We start from the raw sequence: 24,104 nt of genomic DNA on the forward strand, positions 1-24,104 counted from the left end.
ACAGCTCACACAATTGTAGAAGTTGGAAAGTCCCAAATCCATGGATTAAGACGAAGACCTCTCCCGATTCACTCAGCAGCATAAGCTGGCAAACGGAGATCAGCAGATTGGAAAGCAGGGCTCCCGCTCACAGGCTGTGAAGGTCAAGGAATTCCAAGATCAACAGGTAAACTGTTAGGTCAAGTTCCAAGAAGCTGAAGCCAGACAACAGGCAGCTGCTGGATCCAGAACAAGCCAAAAACCTTGGGAAGGTGAGCAAGAAGGAAGAAGGCAATGGAGGGTGGAGAGATAAAGGCTGAGGGGGTGGTGAGCTGTCAAAGGCCCCACCCCTGCTGATACCACTCAGCAGATTCCATTATAGGGGTGATCACATATCAAATTTCAGCGGGGAAGTGATCACAACGTTATACAATTTCCAAAACACTAAGAATCATGGCCCAGCCACGTTGACACACAATCTTGACCATCACAGTTCACCTCTTGTAAAATTGACATCTCTACACATCTCCCCAAACCATACATAATCTCTGAAAAAAAACAATTACAAAGTCATAATTGCACCTAACATGATACAACTAACACATGTACTACCAAAAACGCACTAGCCCTGTTTACATCTTATATTTTATGAGTGAAGAAAACACAAATATTTGGTGCACACATTCAAAGCAGAAATATTTATAACAATTACAGTCCTCATTTCAGCAATTGGTTACATAGCTATCATTGGTATTTCGAACTACCTTCGAATCACTTGACGGCACTGGGTTTTCTTCCACCACCCATTCCGTATTCCCTTTGCCCTTAGCAAGCACCTGAGCTAGTCTTGGTTCTTTGCCTGGTGCGGTGACCCAAACCTTCATTTCTGAAGTGTCTGGGCCATTAGTAGTCATGTCAGAATTGGGTTGCTGTAGCTTTCCATTGGCTTTAATCAAGGACATGGTAGTACTAAGAAACACCCTAAGGGATCTTCTGCATTCCAGACACATTCTTCTTTACCTCCATTAGGTAATACCAATCTGATTTCCTCTTTGTAATCAGGGTCAGTCACTCCAGTCAATATGGTAACTCCCTTCTTTACCTGTTGATCCAGACCACCAAGAAAGCAGTGCTGGGAGCAGAGGGTGTCTTTTGGACCCAAGGTTCCTGTGTGGAGAAGCTCCTAGTCCAGGGAAAATTGATGAGAAGGACCTTCCTCCAGAACCGACAGAGAAAGAAAGCTTTGCCCTGGAGTTGACACCCTGAATTTGGACTTGTAGCCTACTAGACTGTGAAAGAATACATTTCTCTTTGTTAAAGCCATCCACTTGTGGTACTTCTGTTATAGCAGCACTAGATAATCAAGACAGAAATTGGTACTGAGAGAGTGGGGTGCTACTCTAACAGATACCTAAATTGTGGAAGTGGTTTTGAAACTGTTAATGGATAGAGGAGCGGCAGCGGCAGAGGACCAGTGGCAGCAGAACCAGGAGATAGAACACCAGTGCAAGATGGCACTGGAGCTGACCCATGGAGCGACAGAGCCGGGTGCCTGTGCACAGGAGGCTTTCTGGTGGAATGGGGTGCCTCCAGGTATTTATTGGTGGAGCTACGGAGCTTTGGATCACTTGCCCCAGCAGGGCAGATGTGGGCTGAGACCCGAGAAACCAGGGAGCAGAAGCTGAAGACAAGGAACATAAAAAGCCGAGCTGCCTCTGTCTCAAAACCTATGGCCATTATCTCTGGGGTTTCAAAGGGTGGAGCCATGGCCTCTGGTGTTTCTAAGGGTGGATTCACCAGTCAGATGGGCTAAGAGAATGGTGCACCTAAGGCCAAGGGAGCAGAGTTGTCATCCCAGTGGGCCCGGAAGGCAGAGCTGAAGCCCAGGTTGAGGGGCCGCCACTCAGAATCTGGAGAGTGTGGCCAATACCTAGAGTCTGGAGAGCAGTGCCATTATGTGAATTGTCTCAGAGAACAGAAGACTATTTTCAAAGCCTTGAAGGCCAATGTAATGTGTTCTGCTGACTTGCTTGGTGACTGTTATGCCTTCTTTCCCTCCAGTATCTTCTATTTCTAAGGAAAATGTCTAGCTTGTCCTTGTTCTGCCACTGTACTTCAGAAGCAGATAACTTGTGCTCTAGATTTCACAGATGAAGAAGAATTTTTGGATTTTGGACTTGGAGTTCACCTAAGATTTTTGCTACGATGTCATGGGGTGAACGTGTCTTACATGTAGCAAGGACGTGAAATTTTGGGGGCCAAAGGGTGGAATGTCATGGATTGAATCGTGTCCCCCCAAAATACACTTGAACTTAGTTATGCCATGTTTTCCAGTATCATGTGGTTGTCTTCCATTTTGTGATTGTAATTTTATGTTAAAGAGTATTAGGGTGGAATTGTAACACCCTGGCTAAGGTCACATCCCTGATCCAATGTAAAGGGAGTTTCCCTGTGGTGTGGCCTGCACCACCTTTTATCTTACAAGAGATAAAAGGAAAGGGAAGCAAGCAGAGAGGGGGGACCTCATACCACCAAGAAAGCAGTGCAGGGAGTAGAGTGCATCCTTTGGACCCAGAATTCCTGTGTGAAGAAGCTTCGAGTCCAGGAAAAACTGACAAGAAGGACCTTCCTCCAGAGCTGACAGAGAGAGAAAGTCTTCCCCTGGAGTGAAGCCCTGAATTTGGACTTGTAGCCTACTGAACTGTGAGAGAATAAGTTTCTCTTTGTTAAAGCCATCCACTCGTGGTATTTCTGTCATAGTAGCACTAGATAACCAAGACACTCTTTAAACCTTGAACCAAAACTATCTCCAAGGTCACCTTTTAGGGAAATAAACACATTTTCACACAAATGAACATTATTACCAGTGAGTAAAACCCTTCAGTTAAAAAGAAAAAAATCTATATAAGACCAAAGGGTCAACAATCACTCTAAAAAAAAGATGAGAAGATAAGGGAAGCAGGGAAACTAGAATACAGGAAACGGGACACCAGAAAACAATTAAAGAGAATGTTGACATATTGTGAAAAATGTAACTGAAGTCACTGAACAATATGTGCAGAAATTGCCAAATGGGAACCTAAGTTGCTGTGGAAACTTTCACTGAAAATTCCATAAAATATTATTTTTTAAAAAATGCTAATGAAAAGAGAGACAGTGAAGAGGGTTCATCTAAAAAAAAATGTTTTTTTCAATTTTAGATAACATTTCAGAATGGGTAATCTTACATGGTAATTATTTCCTCCTGCCTGGCCTATGAAGCTCCCAGTGATACGTACAGGGGTCCTGTTGGGGAGAGAACTTTGACGCTGGGGGATTTTTGAGGCTATAACGTGGAAAGAAATGAGGTCACCCAATGAAATGCACCTCTAGATATTCATTCAATCCTGCAAACAGGGCTCAGTGGCAGCTGTCACAATTTCTCTGGACTTAACGCTGTGAGGAAAAGCAACGTTTCCGAGTTTCCCCAGGAGGCCACTCAGCTGTCAGTCCAAAAATGAAAAACACCTCGGCAGGGACTCGTTTAATGGTGTTAAATCCAAAGACCTGCAGTATAACGTCGATTCCATCTGTGCCATACTTACTAACTTTACTCGCAATTATGGAGAGATTATACTGTGGGGTGCTTTCTCGGTCTAGTAATTCATTAGTGGCGATGGTGCCTTCAGTGCCATCTATTGTAAAGTAGCTGTCCCCATCACTCTTCCAATCTATGAAGTACCTGTAAATGAAAAGAGGAGATGCAAATATGCAATAATTACACGTTAATCATAACGGCAATCGGGCTCACTTGACACAGTTCCTTATTTTTCTTCCTGTAGCTATTACCCACCTTGCAATAAAGAAGCGTGTAAATGACAACTTCTTTATTGCAAAGTCAGTATGCTCAAGGGGAAGCTGGAAATAATGAAAGATTTAATACACCTGCTGTTCATATTATTTTAGGGTCTTGACACCTTGAAAGCTCAGCAGAGACTAAAATTCTAAAGCTGACCATGGGTTTCCATAACCTGCTGAATATTAAAACTTTTTCAAGCAGTAAATGTAAATGATTCCTTAAAGGAGGCTGAGGGAAAAACTGGTGGGAGATGGGCTGCGAGGCATCTGGAAGCAGCTACAAGGAAACTTAGGCCAGGACCGAAAAGGAATCCATGTATTTCTACACATAGAGAAACACATTATGGAAACAAAGACATTTTTTAGCTGACCGGCTGGTAATTGTACAGAAATACCTCCCCTTAAATGCATATAAAAGGACCACTGTTGTACTGTTGTCGAGATATGAGGATATCTTTCTAAAAAAAATGACTTTAGTTAATAATGTCTCTTATCTTCTGTATTAGCTGACATACTCGGTAATGATGGATGCTGCCTGCTTTATGTGAAGCAGCTGGACTAAAGAATCCCAGGAAACGAAAAGCAAAAGAGAAATTGCATTTATATCAATCTTTAAGTATCAGTAGGCACATGAAGTAAGATACTTAAAATTGCTTTTCAAAAATATGTATTCAATGATAATAATAATATTTTGAAAGCATACCTTGGGCCAGATATTGTTCTAAATGCTTTTTAAGTTATTATGTCTCCAGGGAAGCCCTAAAAGTGAGTATTATTCATTTCTCCCATTTTACAGATGAGGACCCTAAGGCATAGAAACATGAAGTAATTTGCCCGAGTTCACATAGCTAGAAAGTTTTAGGGTTGAACTTTGAACCAGAGAGTCAATGCTCTCTCTAAAATTATCATTATATAGTCTTATCAATATTCAATAAAACATTTTCTCTGAAAGGGCATTGATAATCATAAGACACAATGCCCTATTTAGTTATCACCATTATTCTGGCCTGTGAGGCAAAGACAGACCATTACAAACAGTGGCTAAGAGGTGATGACATCATTGCAGCCAGTCCATCTAAATCCCCAGGTCAAGGTGACCAACTTGTTCATTATGAACATTTAGCAAAGGCCTGTCTCTCAAGTTAGCAAAGTACTATTTAAACAAACTGGTTATTTTAAATGGAAACACTTTTCATCCCATTTTACTGCTAGATCAAAACTAGTTTGCTTTTATAGATGAGATACGTGATTTTTGACTTGGTTAGTATTTGGCAGTAACAGATTCCTGAACCAGAGATGCTGAGTGTTATAGCATCAGAATATGAACCGTGCTGTTGTTAAGCTGCCTTTTGATAATATGCCTGCTGCTGATTTGAGAGATGACAACGCACTGATGCCAAAGATTTCAATGTAGTGTCCTGTCTCATACAAACGCTCTCAAAACTTAAAAACTAAGTTAAAAGGCACATTTAAATACCAGGTATAAAAAGCCTAATTCTCCCTAATGCGTATCCTCATTTTCTGAATAAGAACTCATCCTCTCACACAACCTCCAGCACCTTTATTCCCCCGGACTAGTGCCCAATTTAAGGAGGAAATTGCCACTGAATCTCTCACTGATTACAGTATTTCTGGAAGAATTACTGATGGAGACTGACTGTGTTCAACAGTTCAATTCACTAAATATTTGTTCAGTACACGCTATCCACTAGACATTGCATTGGGACTGAGGCATACAAACATAAGTAAAGTATGATGTTTGCCATTGAAGAATCCACTTGGGGAAATTTATATAAACAGAGGATTTCAAGGTCTGATAGACCGTTGGAGAAGACCCTGCAGAAGCACAAGAGAGAGATCCCTAGCCAAAACCTAATGGTTCAGATAAGCCTTCCTGCATATGATGTTTGGGTGACATGTTAAGGCTATATAGGAATTATGTAGGAGAAGGGTGAGACATGAAAGTAGAGGAGGGGAAGAAAAATATTTCAGGCAGCTGTAAAACAACTCTGGAGGTATGTGTGGAAAATTGCAAGTTGTCTGGAATTCTTATAGAAAAATATCTGATGGGCACAGTGAAAACAAAAGCAATAAGTAATTCAGATCGAGTTAGAATTTGACACTCTAAGTGATGAACACCATTGAAGTGTATTATTAGGGTATGGATTAAAGGAAGATCACTCTTAATGCATAAGATGTATGCGTTTGCAGTGATCAAGACCATATGTATATCCTGTAATCCAGAACTTTGCCAAGAGCTGTTGAGCAATTGAATATGGACAGAGATAGTACAGACAAGAAGAAGAGGAGACACAGATTTGAGAAGTATTTGCAATGGAAAATCTTCAAGGGTTGGTGATTTTTTGGATGTGAGCAAAACAGCTGAAGAGGCAGTATGGTGATGATGGTGTTAAAAACCAGAAGAAACAGAGGCTTGTAAAGGAAAAATGAGGTTTGTTTTGGCTATGTTGACTCTGAGGTCTAAGTGGGACTCCTAAGAAGAAGTACCTAGCAAAAACTGGATTTATGCACTAGATATCAAGTACAACTCAGGAACAGGCTCAGGTTTATACACAGTAGAAATTGCAGACAGTTTGCTAAGCAAAATTTACAGCAGTTGTCAAGGCTTGAATAGCAAGTATATCCTTTTACTACAAGTGCGGTTGTTCCCAAGTAAAACTACAACAATGCTTTGTAGGAGAGTCAAAAAGACAAGGCAGAGTAAAGCAGTAAAGCAACTTGATTCAATGGGTTAAGAGGCGTAGTTGCGATGACTAGGGATATGCAGGCTGACCACCACTTGTTTGGTAGTTTATTGTACAGTGATGGTTTGCATGTTGCTGTGATACTGGAAGCTATGAAGTCAGTATTTCAAATACAAGCAGGGTCACCCATGGCAGACAGATTTAGCAGAGCTTCTAGACTAAGAAAGACAAGTAAAACGACCTGATGATATCCTTCAAAAAAAAAAAAAAAATTGCCAGTGAAAACTTATGGGCTACAGTGGAACATTGTTTGATATAGTGCTGGTAGATGAGCCCCTCAGATTGGAAGGCACTCAAAATACGACTGGGGAAGAGTTGTCTCCTCAAAGTAGAATTGACCTTAAGGATATGGATGAAGTATAGCTATCAAGAACTTCTGTTGCTGATGTGGCATGACTCAAAATGAGAAGAAACAGCAACAAACATCCATTAATAATCAGAACTCAGAATGTGAGAAGTGTGAATCAAGGAAAATTGAAATTAGTCATAAATGAAATTGAATGATTGAAGACCTATATCCTAAGCATTAGTGAATGGAAAAGTACTGGTATTAGTCATTTCAAATCAAACAATCATATGATTTATTATGCCGGGAATGACAAGTTTTTCTCTCTAATGCCTATTTTGGAAATCCTGATTGCATAGTGGTTAAGTGCTATAGCTGCTAACCAAAAGGTTGACCATTAAAAATGCACCAGGTGCTCCTTGGAAACCCCATGGGGCAGCTCTACTCTGACTTATAGACAGAGGGTCACTGTGAGTTGGAATCGACTCAATGGCAATGGGTTTGTTTTTGGTTTAGTGCTTATTTTACTTTTATAAATTTTTGAGTGCCTACTCAATAGCATTGCTGTAAAGCATATTTTGGATCATTGCCCACTTCTCCTTTTTCTCTTTCCACAGTATAAATTATTTTATATCAAAAAATTATTGCTGCTGACTTGCTTGGTGACTGTTATGCCTTCTTTCACTTCCATGTCTCCTATTTGTAACGGAAATCTCTAGCTTGTGCCTGTTGCATCATTGCATTTTGGAAGCAGATAACGTGGAATCCAGATTTCACAGATGAAGAGGAATTTTTGGATTTTGAGTTTAGGGTTGACTTAAGATTTTTGTTATGATGTGATGGGGTGAATGTGTTTTACATGTGGCAAGGACATGAATTTGGGGGGGGCAAAAGGTGGAGTGTCATGAATTAAATTGTGTCCCCAAAAAATATGTGTCCACTTCGTTAGGCCATGATTCCCAGTATCACGTGGTTGTCCACCATTTTGTGATGGATGTAATTTTCCTCTGCGTTATAAATCCTAATCTCTGCCTGTGGTTAAGATGGCAAGCTTAGATTATGTTAAAGAGGATTAGGGTGGGATGTAACACTCTTACCCAGGTCACAACCCTGATCCAATGCAAATGGAGCTTACCTGAGGTGTGGCCTGCACCACCTTTTATCTTTCAAGAGATGAAAGAGAACTGAGCAGAGAGTTGGGGATCTCATAACACCAAGAAAGCAGCACCAGAAGCAGAGCACATCGCTTGGACCTGGGGCTCCTGCATAGATAAGATCCTAGTCCAGGAGAAGATTGATGAGAAGGACCTTCTTCCAGAATCAACAGAGATAGGAAGCCTTCCCCTGGAGCTGACGCCCTGAATTTGGCCTTCTAGCCTACTAGGCTGTTAGGAAATAAACTTCTCTTTATTAAAACTACCCAGTTGTGGTATTTCTGTTATAGCAGCACTCGATAACTAAGATATCTGCCTAACACAAATGTATGGTTAGTTATGGGGAGATATTGTGGCATACACAACATTGAGCTTTAATATACCTTGACTACAAAGCTTTCACACAATCCTCTGAATTACAAACCATGAGTACAAATAGCCAGGACCTATTTCACACAAGGTTGCATTTGTATGGCTCTTATTCAGTATTTACTCACATTCAGTTTTTAGGTTTGAGATCCTGTAAGTTCTGGCACTGCTTTTTCTCTAGATATTATCTTTCCAGAAAGTTTAATCCTCTCTTCTGGAGTATTGCTGAAACATATCTGGATATTGTCTACACAGGTAAACATCTTACACTCTTCCCACACCTGGTTTAGGCTCTAAGATTTAGGACTAGATTCTGGTATTTTCTGATGTCCTTCCTTTATGTGACTGGCTTATTTCTGTGCCTGACTGAACCATGGGTGTAAGACAACAACTATCATTTTCGATTATTATATCATGCCTGATAAATCAATAAATCAACTGAGAGGGATTTATAAAAAATGGTCATGAATTAACTGACCATGAAACAATGTCTACTTTTTCTGGACATTTTTGGAGAATATGTAATCCATTTCTAAAAATTTTAGATCATTTCCAGGAGGTCCACCCTCCCAATGTGAACCACCACAAGTTTTAGTTTCTGTTTGTAACAGTCCATATTCAATCTAAGAGTACGATGATAATTCAAACTCAACTAATGGCAGTAGTATAATACTGTTGTTGTTAGGTGCTATTGAGTTGGTTCCTACTCAGCAACTCTGTACAACAGAGCGAAACACCGCCCAGTCCTGTGCCATGCTCACAATTGTTGTTATACTTGACTCCATTGTTGCAGCCACTGTGTCAATCCATCTCATTGAGGGTCTTTCTCTTTTTCGATGAACATTTACTTTACCAAGGATGATGTCCTTCTCCAGGGAATGATGTCTCTTGATAACATGTCCAAATTATGTGAGACATAGTCTCACCACCCTTGCTTCTAAGGAGCATGTTGACTGTACTTCTTCCAAGACAGATTTGTTCACTCTATTGTCAGCCCATGGTATAGTCAATATCCTTTGCCAAAACCATAATTCAAAGACATCAACTCTTCTTCAGTCTTCCTTTTTCATTGTCCAGCTTTCCAATGCATATGAGGTGATTGAAAACACCATGGCTTTGGTCAGGCACACTTTATTCTTGAAGGTGACATCTTTGCACTTCAAAGCTTTGAAGAGGTCTTTTGCAGCAAATTTCCCCAGTGCAATGCATTGTTTGATGGGTGTTGATTGTGGATCCAAGTAAAATGAAATTCTTGAAAGCTTCAATCTTTTCTCCATTTATCATGATATTGCTTATTGGTCCCATTGTGAGTATTTTTGTTTTCTATATGTTTAGGTATAATCCATACCGAAGGCTGTAGTCTTTGATCTTCTTCAGTGTCTTAGGCTGGTTTCTCTAGAGAAGCAAAACCAGTGAAGTATATAAATATATACAGAGAGATTTATATCAAGGAAATGGCTTACAAGGTTGTAAAGCCTGGAATGTCCAAGTCCATGGATTAGGATAAAAGCTTTTCCTGATTCATGTAGCCCCAGGAGATGATGAACCCAAGATCGGCAGGTCAGAGAGCAGGTCTCTTGCACAGGCTGTGAAGATCTACGAATCCCAAGATCAGGCAAGACTGAAAAGCTACTCCTGATTCACGTAGCTACAGGGGCTGGTAAACCCAAAATCAGCAGGTCACAGAGCAGGGCTCTTGCTCACAGGATGTGAAGATTGATGAATCTCAAGGTTGGCAGGCAAGACCAAAGGTAAACTGTTAGCTCAAGTCCCAAGAACCAGAGGTCAGATGAACAGGAGCCAGCTGCAGGATCCAGAACAAGCAAAAGTCCTCAGGCCTTGCCAAAAGCCCTCTTCTATTTGGGTTCAAGCCATACACCCAAGGAAACTCCGTTTCAACTGATGGGCTACTCACAGCAGATCCCATCATGGGAGGTGATCACAAACCGAGTCTCAAATGGAGAAGTGATCACTACATTATATGACTGACAAAGCACTGAGAATCAGGGCCCAGCCAAGCTGACACACAATCTTAACCATCGTAATCAGCAAGTGCTTCGAGTACTCTTTATTTTCAGCAAGCAAGGCTGTGTGATCTGCGTATCGCAGGTTGTTAGTGAATCTTCCTCCAGTCCTGATGCCCACCCCTTTCTTCTTCATATAGTCCTGCTTCTTGAATTATTTGCTCAGCATACAGATTGAATAAGAATGGTGAAAGAATACAGGCCCGATGCACAGCTTTCCTGACTTGAAACCTCAAAATATTCCCTTGTTCTGTTTGAACTACTGCCTCCTGATCTATGTACAGGTTCCTCATAAGCACAGTTAAGTGCTCTGGATATCCCATTCTTTGCAATATTATCCATAATTTGTTACGATCCACACAATCAAACACAGGTAAACATCTTTCTGGTATTCTCTGCTTTCAGCCAGGATTTCTCTGGTGTCAGCAATAGTATCCTTGGTTCCACGTCCTCTTCTGAATCTGGCTTGAATTTCTGGCAGTCCCTGTCAATGTACTGCTGGAACCGCTTTTGAGTGATCTTCAGCTAAATTTTACTTCTGTGATATTAATGGTATTGTTCGATAATATCCAACTGTGGAACAGACCATCAATTGCTCAAATGTAAGTTCAAATTGAAGCTGAAGAAAATCAGAACAAGCCCATGAGAGCCAAAATATGACCTTGAGAATATCCCAGCTGAATTTAGAGACCATCTCAAGATAAATTTGATGCATTGAGCACCAATGACTGAAGACCGGACGAGTTGTGGAATAATCAAGGACATCATACAAGAAGAAAGCAAGAGGTCATTAAAAAGACAGGAAATAAAGATAAAAACAAAACAGATGTCAGCAGAGAATTTGAAATTCACTGATGAACGCTGAGTAGCTAAAGCAAATTGAAGAAATGAATAAGAACGATAGATTTCTAAGGGTGCCTTGGGAAGACAAGGTAAAGCATTACAATGACATGTGCATAGACCTGGAGGTAGAAAATCAAGAGGGAAGAACACACTTGACATTTCTCAAGTTGAAAAAACTGAAGAAAAAATTCAAGCCTTAAGTTGCAATATTGAAGAATTCCATGAGGAAAATATTAAATAACCCAAGAAGCATCAAAAGAAGATGGAAGGAATACACAGTCACTCTACCAAAAAGAATTGGTCAATGATCAACCATTTCAGGAGGCAGCATATGATCAGGAACGGAGGGTACTGAAGGCAGAGGTCCAATCTGCACTGAAGGCATTAGTGAAAAACAAGGTTCCAGGAACTGATGAAATACCAACTGAGATGTTTCAACAAACGGATGCAGCACTGGAAGCTCTCACTCGTCTATGCCAAGAAATTTAGAAGGCAGCTACTTGGCCACCTGACTGGAAGAGATCCATATTTATGTTTACTGCAAAGAAAGGTGATTCAACAGAATTATTGAACAGCAGTATAATTTGAACTGTATAAGCTGGCCTGACTCACTAGTTTAAATAAGCAAAAATCATAAATACGGAATATGTTTTAATTATCTTGTACTCGTTTGGTGAATAGATAACTTTTAAATGAAAAATAGATGTTTACAATCTATATATAATGAAATAAATCTTTAGTTCATTCAAGCACACATAGTGACTGTTGCTAAAGTCCATGTTTAACAACAGAATAGAAATCAAAACTTAAATCATAACCTAATCTGTGTAGGCCACTTGATAGAGGACGATTTTATTACTTTTCTGTAAATGAGTTTTTAGAAGGCCTTAAAAATTTTATTCTCTTCATTAGATAAGCATTCCCCTTAAAATTGTTTCTTTTAATTTGCTGAATAACTTTCTCACAGGCAATGAAAATTTAACTTTGACCCTGTCCCAATTCTCAAACACATTTTGTAAAAAGTACTTGATTGTACAGAGCAACTTTAAATGTCTCACTCTCAGTAATAAGAGTGTGGGAATAATGATTTCAGGTCAAGGCGGGAAACATACTTTTGTTCAGGTAATAATGATATATCAAAATGTCTTCACTCTTGTCTCCTCTGAGTTGCTAATGTTTTTGTTGGTATTTTTTATTTTGTGTCTTGTAGGAGATAATTAAATGATAGTAAACCCACATCGATTTATTTTAACAAATGTTTTACTGAGAATCTTAGTCACTTAGATCGACACTGAGACAGTAATTGCCTCAGTAACAATCCAAGGAAACTTTTTTCTTAAAAAACAAAAAAAACATTGTCCTCGAGTTGATGCCAACTCATAATGACAAAATATGACAGAATAGAACTTGCCTGTAGGGTTTCCAAGTATCCAAAACATTACTGAAGCCTGAAGCAGACTGCCACATCTTTCCCCCGTAGAGAGATGCTGGTGGGTTTGAACTAACTTTCAGTTGGCACGCTAGAGCTTTAATCACTGTGACACGAGAGTTCCTTGAACATTTTTCTTAGGAATCCCTATATGTCTCTCAAACTCTGTTAAATAATAGTTCCTAATTTCATATTAGTTACTTTTATTCAGTTTTTTTTTTCTTCTCCTTGTACTCCTTACATTCCCCTTAGTAGACTTATAAGTTCTATTTTAGGTAGTTTAGACAGCTACTCTGGTAAGTTATAAATGTTTAATGAGAAATTAAACACCTTATAAAAGTATAATGATTTAATAAATGTGCCATTCTTCTGTTCCGAAATTTTCCAAATACACCATGAACTATTTATTATTAAAGTATAATTGCTATATTTTTACTTCCCTCCAAGGTGTTTAAACTGCCCCTCCACCTCTTTTTTAACAGTCTCAAAAGGACTTCTGACTCTTACTTATCTGAATGTCACCTTCCAAACACCTTTTTACTCGGCCATTCTCTTAGCTCATGTGTTTTGTCTTTGGAAACTCTCAGAGTGAAAAGAACTCTATCTGCTTCCAAAACTTTATATCTGTCCTTCAGTTTACTCTGCAGAGAACTTGAATCTGCTCACTCTAATGGAGAGACAAGGTTAGAATGAGATTAATCTTGATTAAATTTGGGTTTTGCCACTTAATAGTTTCAATATTAAACATGCACAGTCTCCATTTTCTTATGTATTTAAGACCTATGGACAGTAATTAAACTGACTAAATAAGTAAAGAGTGTGCTCAATAAATGTTAATATTTTCTGTAAAGTATCTCTGGATCTATGTCTTGGAAAGCCCATCTTTATTTTGGACCAAGTTGTGAGTTTATGGCATTTGTTTTCTTCCCTCAAATCACAAAACTCCTTTAATTCCTTTGAACACAAAATACATCTCCTGACCTTATTCATGTTCTTTCCATGAAGGCTTGCCAAATCCCTGTAGGCAGAATTTTCTGCTTCTTTTTTATAAAATCTTATTGTCTTACATCTCTTGTTTTATTTATCTATCTTAATTGGTGTTGCTTTTTTCAAATAAGAAGAGCAAGATAATTATATTTTGTTTCATTGATTATACAGTAAGTTACCTTGAAAGAGGAAAGATCCATCATTTAATATATTATTCCCTACACAATATATTGTATTTACACATGAGTTATTTTATACATCTAACTATTCTTAAAAATATCTTGGTCACATTTTAAGCATACTATTGTTTATTATTTATTGAAGTTGTCAAGGATTTCATTTTACTTGACTCCACAATCAACACCCGTGGATGCAGCAGTCAAGAAATCAAAGGACACATTGCATTTGGAAAATCTGGTGCAAAAGACTTCTTTAAGGTGATAAAAACAAAGAAATAACCTTGAGGACTAAGGTGCTCCTGACACAATTGATATTTTCAATTGCCCCATATACATGCAAAAGCTGGGCAATGAATAAGGAAGACTGAAGAATAATCAATGCCTTTAATCATGGTGTTAGCAAAGAATATTGAATATAACATGGACTGCCAGAGAATGAACAAATCCGTCTTGGAAGAAGTACAGCCAGAATGCTCCTTAGAAACAAAGGTGGCGAGACTCTGTCTCACATACTTTGGACATGTTATCAGGAGGGACCAGTCCTTGGAGAAGGACATAATGCTTGGTAAAGTAGAGGGTCAGCGAAAAAGAAGATGACTCTCAAGGAGATAGATTGATACAGTGGCTGAAACAATGGGCTCAAATCACGTGGAAACAATTGTAAGGATGGCGCAGGACTGGGCAGCATTTCATTCTCTTATATGTGGGGTCTCTATGTGTCAGAACCAACTCGAGGGCACCTAACCATGTTATTTATTATACATCTTTGAGTATTCTAGCATACTTATTCTGTACTTTTTGTTGTATTTCAGATGGTTTATCATATCTATTTCCTTGAACTGAATCAAATGCCAGTTGTTCCTAGATCGCAGATTTATTTACTCTAGTGGTTGTGGCCAAATTGCGCTGAAGAAAGATACCATTTTTAACTTGAACTGTCTAACGTTTGAAACCCAAATATAAACCCCAAATATAAACACCATATTTGAAAGGTATTTTTCAATACCTTTTATTTTTCTTTTTTTCTGCCAATCTTTTATTTTCTGCCTGGGATTTGTCTACCTGTTAGTTCATTTGAACTCGAAAAACTACTGACATTCTCTAAACTCATTGAATGATCTGAGTGTTTAGCAACTGCGTCAATTTATCTAGTTTTTCACTGATCACTGATTATTAGAATATTTTCAAAGAAGAGAGTTTCAGATTTATTAATTATATATTTAAGGTATCTAACCTTAATAAGGAAACCCTGGTGGCGTAGTGGTTAACTGCTACGGCTGCTAACCAAAGGGTCGGCAGTTAGAATCTACCAAGCCCTCCTTGGAAACTCTATGGGGCAGTTCTACTCTGTCCTGTAGGGTCACTATGAGTCAGAATCGACTCAGCGGCACTGGGTTTGGTTTGGTTTGGTTAACCTTAATAAGGAAACACTGGTGGCATAGTGGTTAAGTGCTATGGCTGCTAACCAAAAGATCTGCAGTTTAAATCCAACAGGCACTCCTTGGAAACACTATGGGGCAGTTGTACTCTATCCTACAGGGTTGCTATGAGTTGCAGTAGATTTCACTGCAACAGGTTTGGTTTTCTTTGGCTTAATCTTAATAACCACCACTCATCTATCAGTTTGTTGTACTGTGGTGCCTTCTGTGTTGTTGTAATGTTGGAAGCTACACCAGCATCATTTCAACCACCATCAGCGTAGCCCCTGGTGGAGAGGTTTCAGCAGAGCTTCCAGAGTAAGCCAAACTAAGAAAAAATGCCTGATGATCTACTTCCAAAAATTAGCTAATGAACACCTATGGATCAAAACAGAATATTGTCAGATATCCCACTGGAAAATTAGTCCCCTAGGTTGGATGTAACTCAAAATACACAGTGCCTTCAACAATGGACATGAGCATCTCAATGATCACGAAGGTGGCCCAGAACTAGGCCATGTTTTGTTCTGTTGCACATGGGGTCACCATGAGTCAGAGCTGTCTCAATGGCAACTAACAATAACAACGACATTAATAACATCATAATAGTATACATAAAATGTGAGTCTTACACCACCAAGAGTAAATATTTTCCCTGATACCAATTGCAAATGCCGTTCTTTTTCTTCTGAACTTAAATACCTGGAGTTGGGTTTAAAATTCACACATTAAAGGGCACCGTCTTCCAGAATGGCAAGTGTACTCAAGGCTTCAAACACCAACCACAAGTTCAGGAGTCCCCAGGATATCCACACTTCTGACCTGCTAGCTACAAATTCAGGGGTTCTCACTACCCCCTCAGGTCTGATGATTTGCTTAAAACAACACACAGAATCGAGGAAGTACTGTACTTGTAATTACAGGATTATTATGCCAAAAAGAAATGAAACATAGAGTAAGGTCTAGAAGGCCTCCAATGTGAAGCTTCCACATACCAAGAGATGTATTCCTGTAACATGTTTCAGTGTCTATCACCAACCAGAAAGTTCACTTGCACTCATTGTCTAAAGTGTTTACTGAGGTTTCATTATGTAGGTATGACTGATCAAATCATTGCCCACAAGGTTGAACTCAATCCCAGCCCTCCTCCTCCAAGGTCAGGTCTTTCTGAAACGGCCAGCCCCTACCTAAATTGAACCACTTCATTAGCATAGTCTGCCTGGTGTGGTCTGAAGTCCTCCATGAATAATAAAGATTTTCCAATTACTTAGGAAATTCTAAAGGTTTAAATGTTATCTCCCAAAACCAAGGACAGAGAGCAAAATCCTTGGGTGAAGTCATTCTTCTTTCCACAATAAAAAATTTCAAATAAATGTTACAAAGGAGTTACTCTGTAAAAATGATTAAAGAAATTACAGAAGAGAGGAAATTGCTAAGAAATTTGCACATACATTGGACATTACCTTAGCACTTTGACGTAAAGAACTTGAAACTTTAGCAGGCAAAAGATAAACCTCAAAAGTTCAGTTTTAATATTTAATTAAATGTTCCCTTTAGTATTTTTCAGATTTTCTTGAAGTTGCTTCTATGGGTTGAATTTTGTTCCCATAAAATTTTGTTGTTAGGTGCTGTTGATTCACTTCTGACTCCTAGTGAGCCTGTATACAACAGAACAAAACACTGCCCAGTCCTGCACCATCTTCACAATCATTGTTATGCTTGAACACATTGTAGCAGCCAATGTGTCAGTGTGAGGGTCTTCCTGGCCCTCTACTTTATCAAGAATGATGTCATTCTCCAGGGACTGATCCCTCCTGATAACACAAAATGTGTGTTATAAATCCTAAACCCCTATATCTTTGGATGTAACATCATTTGGGACTAGGTCTTTATTATGTTCAGGAGACCACATCAGTGTAAGGTGTTTTTTTAAACCAATCAACTTTTATATATAAAAAGAGCAGATTACACATAAAAAAGAAGCACAAATGAAGGGAAAGATACAAGTCACATGGAGACCTCCAAGGAACCGAGAAACAGATGCTAAAAAGAGACAAGAACCTTCCCACGGAGCCAACAGAGAAAAAAAGACTTTCTGTGGTGTCGACACTCTAAATTTGGACTTCTAGCCTCCTAAACTGTGAGGAAATAAATGTCTGTTTTTAAAGCCATGCACCTGTGGTATTTCTGTTACAGCAGCAATAAGAAACTAAGACATTTACTGCAAGGTTTAAATCAGTCAAACTCATGCAAAGTACTTAGAATACTTCCAGGTCCCTAGCTATTGTGCTGAAATTTGAATGTTTTTACTACTTTGTCTTGACATCCTAGGCACTTTGTTTAATGAGCTACTGAAATGATGAAGTGTTTGCTTATATTTCCAAACACCTTAGAATTAGAAAACAACTTTAAAAAATAGATATTTATTTCAATTAAACTTAAGTGACAGAGTGGTTAGTAGTGTGACCTCTGAAATTCAGTGGCTTTTGTACAAATCCTTGTCCAATCCTAACTTAATTTGATTTACCCGGGCTTCAGTTTCCCCCTCTGTAAAATAATATTAGTTGTTGTGTGTAAACAATTCTGAACAAAGTGTTCAGCCCAGAGCCCAGCACAGATTAGCTATTACAATCTCACTATATGTTGATAGGGCATTGCCACTGACAAAAATAAAAATAAATTAATCCACCTGAGTCCATGTTTTTTGTAATAATCCTTTTTGTGTTGGCTGTGAGTGAGTTGGTCATTTGAAGGGGAATAGCAAAATAGTTTTATTCATCAAGAATTTCTCTATTTTCTGAGTAAAACTATCCAACAATTTCTGGAATGTGTCATTCTTAAACATTCACTTGGTGTAAATTTGGAGAAAATTTTATTCTTTACAGTGCAGATAAAATAAGCAAGACCTATTAGTAAAGGTTTTGCCTTTCTTTAATATTATCAACCTCAGATAGGATTCCTTTACAAGATGGAGATTCTTATGGACCAATAACTTGACAAGAACATGTTTGAAGCTTATAAACCCAATTGTGGCACTGAGAATAACTTCTGATGATTATGTAGAAAATTACTACCCAAGAAGATCAAAGAGAGATTATAGATATGCACATATCAATGTAAAATTGTAAAAATTAGAAGGAATATCAAGAAATCTGAATATAAGGTTTATAAAAAATCAACACTTCTCTTGGCCTTTGTTCCCTCAATTCCATTCCCTACACCTAAAATGGACTCTCTTCTCCCTCTTTTCCCTCTCCTCCAACCCAGTCTTCTGCTATATTACATATGAAAGTACATATATATAAACTTCATTTCTAATTAAAAAATCTCCTCTTTCACAATATCTTACTTTTCATGTCTTTCATATTCGTTCACTAAAGCAACCATATTGATTCCTATCATGGTACTTACCTTTTTTTTTTTCCCCCTTACAGTAAAAATATGTATGCACCCTGTAAATGACCTTCCCCCAAATGCACACAATGAAATGATATCTGAGAGTTGGTATAATATTTGTTTTCCTATATATCACATGTGAAATCAATTTTTTTTTCTTTTCATCTTACCAGGCTAACTTCTTCTGATGTAACATACTTATCCTATTACACCATACAATGTATTAATAACAAGCAGTATGTGGATGTGCATATGTATTTTTCCAAAACTATTACAAGCAGGTCTATATCTAGATGTATAAATATAATAAGGACTTTCTGTTTTTAGAGGTATATAGATCTGGGTATCAAAGTATCATGTTTGTGGGACCTTATCCTTTCTTAGCAAAATGTAGGCAAACACATATCTTTTTCTTTTCTGCTTTTTTTTGTTATATGGGCTTTCAGTTCCTTAGAATCTGTAAGTATAGTTATGCAAGCTAAATGCCGTCAGTACATTTTCAACTAAATTTCGTGTAAAAACACAATTTTGGTATAATAATTCTCTGGAGAGTCCAAGTATAACACAATTGTGGAAAAGTAGAATAAGTAAAACTCCCAGATAAAACACATTCATCTACTTCAGAGTCTAAATTCCGTAATACCCCATTTTATTGGTTGTTTATTTTTCCCCTTGAGTTTCTCTGAGGCATTCCATAGTATCAAGTTCTGCCTGATTTTTCTTTCCACGTATACCAATTTATACACAATATCTCTACTTTAAAAATTATTTTAATTTTTTTCAGTTTGTTTATGCACTTATGTTCCCTGCATGCTTTCAAAGGATCTAAGACACTGCATATATCTTTTAGCAGTACTTAGTAGTAACTGTTTAATAGAAAAGAAAGAAAAGTTCAAATGGATGTCAGAAGAGACTCTGAAACTTGCTCTTGAATGTAGAGTAGCTCAGAGAAAGGGAGAAATGAGGAAATAAAGAGGAGAACAGAACATTCAAAGAGCGTCTTGAGAAGACAAAGTCAAGTGTTATAATTAAATGTGCAAAGACCTGGAATTAGAAAATCTAAAAGGAAGAACATGCTCAGCATTTCTCAAGCTGAAAGAACTGAAAAAAAAAAAAAAAAATCCAGCCTCGAGTTGCAGTAATGAAGGATTCTATGGGCAAAATATTAAATGACACAGAAAGCACCAAAAGAAGACAGAAGAAATACACAGAGCCTCTGTAATAAAAAGAACTGGTCGATGTTCAAACATTTCAAAAGGTAGCATGTGATGAGGAACCAGTGGTACTGAAGAGTGAAGTCCAAACTTCACAGAAGGTATTGGCCAAAAACAAGACTCCAGGAACTGATGGAATACGAACTGCGGTGTTTCGTCAAATGGATGCAGCCCTGGAGGTGTTCACTCATCCATGCCAAGAAATTTGGAAGACAAGCTGCCTGGCTAACAGACTGGAAGAGATCCATATTTGTGCCCATTCCAAGGAGAGGTGATACACAGAACACGGAGATCATTAAACAATATCAATAACATCACATGCAAGTAAAATTTTGCTGAAAAATCAGCAGTACGTCTACAGGGAACTTCCAAAAATTCAAGCTGGGTTCAGAAGAGGACCGGAAACAAAGGATATCATTACTGGTGTCAGATGGATCCTGGCTGAAAGCAGAAAATACCAGAAGGATGTTTAAACAAAAACCTGTGTTTTATTGAGTATGCAAATATATTTGACTTGTGAATCATAGCAAATTATGGATAACATCGAGAATAATGGGAATCCCAGAACACTTAATTGTGCTTATTAGAAACCTGTATATAGATCAAGAGGCAGTCGTTCAAACAGAACAAGGAGATACTGAGTGGTTTAAAGTCAGAAAAGATGTGCGTAGGGGCTATATCCTTTCAATCTGTATGTTGAGCGAATAATCCAAGAAGCTCAACTATACGATGAAGGATTGGAGAAGGACTCATTAACAGCAGTTGGAATCCACCAGCTGCTCCTTGAAACCACATGGGACAGTTGAACTCTATTGTATAGGGTCACTATGAGTCACAACAGGCCAGAAAAATGAAAATCTGTCTTGGAACAAGTACAGCCAGAATACTCCCTGCAAACGAGGATGGTGAGACTTAGTCTTATGTACTTTGGGCATGTTATCAGGAGGGACCAGTTTGGAGAACATTGTGCTTGGTAGAGAGTCAGTGAAAAAGAAGAAGACCTCAATGAGATGGACTGACACAGTGATTGCAATAACGGGTGCCAGCATAACAGCAATGTTGAAACGGCACGAGACTGGGCAATGTATCATTCTGCTGTACATGAGGTCTCTATGTGTCAGAACCGACTCAATGGCACATAACAACAACAGTAGTAAAAGCCGGTCGTTAGCTGCTGGCTTTGAATCCACCTAAAATTAATGGAGCAACTCATGAAAAATAGCTCATGGTAAAGAGACTTAAACACTATTTTTCCCCCCTAATTTGAGCTTTAAAAGCATTTCCTTATATAGAGCACATTTCTTGTTTTATATAACTGCAATCAGTCTTTGTATTCAAGTTTCTATTATTTAGCAGAGAACATTTCACTTTTATTTGCTATGGCCTATTTTCTTAGAATATACTGCAAGTTAAGACAGCTACTGGAAGAAAATATTTTATCCATAAGGTTATGTAAAAATTCATTAAGATAATGTAGTTAATCCTTTTGGAACACTGCTTACCTTATCTTACTTCTTTAGCATTCACAACGTGAATTTTAATATAATGTATATATTCTTAGAATCATGAAAGAGGCCTAAGAGTAACAAGTACGTGATTGCGTACAAAAGCTACAGGGTCTGCAGCCATGAAACCGAATTCAATTTTTTGAAGTAGTTTTTATGAGTTAATCATCAGGGAGAACCATGAGCAAACATCTGAACAAGCTTAAGACTTGAAACACTGCCATTTTCATAGTTCCTCAAATATTTTTCTAGGTTTCTGAAGAAATTATTTAACTGTTTGATTTTTCTACATGTTGACAACAGTTTTAAGAATACTATGTCATTTTACTCTTTGACTGAAAATAGCATTACGTAAGTTAAATTGTATATTTAATACATATTTCTTTTACTTCTCACTATGTGCTAGGCAATATTTTAGGTGTGTGGGATTCGTCATTCGACATGGTAGAAACAATAGCTATCTTGGTGAGCCTACATTCTAGTGAGAAGCAAAGCACATCAAAACAAAGTAAAGCATAAATGCAGCGTTTACTACGTACCAGAGACTGTTGTAAAAGCATTTTACACCAAACACCTCATTTCATATTCACAATAATCTTGCTAAGTGAAAACAGAGAATGGACAATTTTTAACCTTATAAAATTTACCGTTTAATAAAATCAATAATTAAAATAAAGTATACATATCGTGGCATACTGGTTAAGAGCTACAGCTGCTAACCAAAAGGTCAGCAGTTCGAGTTCACCATGCACTTCTTGGAAACGCTATGGGGCTGTTCTACTCTGTCCTATAAGGTCGCTATGAGTCAGAATCGACTCAACGGCAATGGGTTTGATGGTACTATAGGATGCCACTTGGTCAACGATAGCCTTCTTTATTTCTCCCTAAGAGTGTTTTGGAAGAACTTACGTTTTTGCCTACACGGTGAGATTTCTGATACACTGAAAAGGCCCTGAACTTAAAACCAGTTACTGCAGCAGCCTCTCAACCCACAATGAAAAAAATCAATTCTGATGGATTACAGCAATTTTCCTCAAAGTGTTGTGAATAGTTAGAGTTGGGATATAAGATCATTTCAGATGGCACACAGATGGGTCTTTTTTTTAACAACTATTTATTAATTTATTTTAAAATTGCCTTTAATTTATAGTAGCTGATCATGTCTTACTATTAATTAATTAATTAATTTTTATTTTCATTTTTTGATTAAGTGATGGGTCTTGGCTGGAAAGATCCTTAAGCAAAAAGATAACAAGACAAATAAATTTTCAATCGTTCTGTTAAACACTGTAATTTTGAATTTGCATGTGTCAGATTATAGGAAAACAATAGATTTTACTTCGCATTATCATTCTCTTATCACTCCAGCAAGTTTTACATAGAATAAGGTTAAAATTAAATTGTTTCCTTTTCCATTTTATGTCATATTTAAATCAGATTTTAGTTGGAAAATTACTCAGAGGATAACTAAGTTTTACATTTTTGGAACAAAAGAAACCTGGCACGTATTGAGCCAAGTTGTCCACTGAAGTCTCTCTGTAACTTAATTCAATCATTTTCAAATATTATTTTTCAATGCAACTGGATAGTCAAGTGTGTTTTATTGCATTTCTAAGCTCAGGAGCCTACTGTAATAAAAATCTGCCACCTCACTAGTGATGGATACAGTTGTTTTACCCCTATTTTGATTCATTAAAAGTAATTTTCTGAAGTATATAGAGACAGGGTTCATCTTAAAAGATATAGATTATTATTGTTGGCAGTTGCCGTGGACTCCATTCTTACTCATGGGGATATTATTAGAGGCAGGAAATTAGTGCATCAAGAGGCAAAGTCTAGACCAGTAAAGAAAGAAATAACTAAAAATTAAGGCAGAGATAAAAAATAAATTAGACAAAACAAAACCCACCTTACGTTTGAGCTCATTCAATCTTTGGTGATGGTACTGCTTTTGGCTCTTTGCTGGGCTCAGTGATGATAAAAATACTCAGTAATGAAGAATAACATAATCCTAAATTAACACCTTACACATTACACATAACCCTGCGAAAAGACACTTAAACAAAGGAAAGCGGAATGAAAGGGCCTAACTAAACACGTCAAGTAATTTTACATTTTTAAGCTTATTTCCCAAAACACATTTTCACTACCATTCTTATGTGAGAAAACATGTCATATCTCACATTTCAACTAGTGTGATTCAAGCTTATCGTTTACTCCAAAGACATCAAAATAAGACAGGTTTCCTGTTGATTCAAAAACATTTCTGTCTTTAGACAACCTCTCACAGGATCAATTAGGTCCATCTGTGCCTACAGCTTTACCGAGGCAGGCCACTAAGCCTCAGGAGTAGGATGAGGGACGTCACTTTATTTCACTTAAAGTAGCACTTGTCAAACACTAACTTTTGTGCCCGAAAGAACAGGTCTGTAGTAGGAGAGTATCTTTACACACAGCCTTCCTTTGTTCCTCACAGCAGGTTCCTGACTCCAGACATTTGCTTGTACAGTGAAAACTGTGAGAGCCAGAACTCGATGGGACTGCCTTGTTTTTCTGGGTCTCACAAGTTTTCCACCTTCAACAGGGTACAGTCTTACCACTTTTCTATCACTCAGTTTAGTGGAAAATATTTTAATTTTCCTCCTCTGACAGGTTTTCGCCAGTTTAACTGTATTTGAGATTTTCTAATTCTCACCTTACTTTTACTCCACGGTATTTT

General features: G+C 38.0%; 1 protein-coding gene across 2 annotated transcripts in view; it reads right to left on the bottom strand.

Moving 5' to 3' along the window:
• The window catches only part of CDH12 (cadherin 12), a 362,543-nt gene that overhangs the window by 40,508 nt on the left and 297,931 nt on the right, over positions 1-24,104 (bottom strand). For both annotated transcript variants that reach the window (XM_064270834.1, XM_003407877.4), the window contains one exon: positions 3,564-3,700. In XM_064270834.1, the coding sequence (XP_064126904.1) occupies positions 3,564-3,700 (137 nt within the window). The remainder of the gene's footprint in view (positions 1-3,563; positions 3,701-24,104) is intronic.

Source organism: Loxodonta africana, chromosome 2, assembly GCF_030014295.1.
Source record: "Loxodonta africana isolate mLoxAfr1 chromosome 2, mLoxAfr1.hap2, whole genome shotgun sequence".
In the NCBI taxonomy this organism is placed as follows: Eukaryota; Metazoa; Chordata; class Mammalia; order Proboscidea; family Elephantidae; genus Loxodonta; species Loxodonta africana.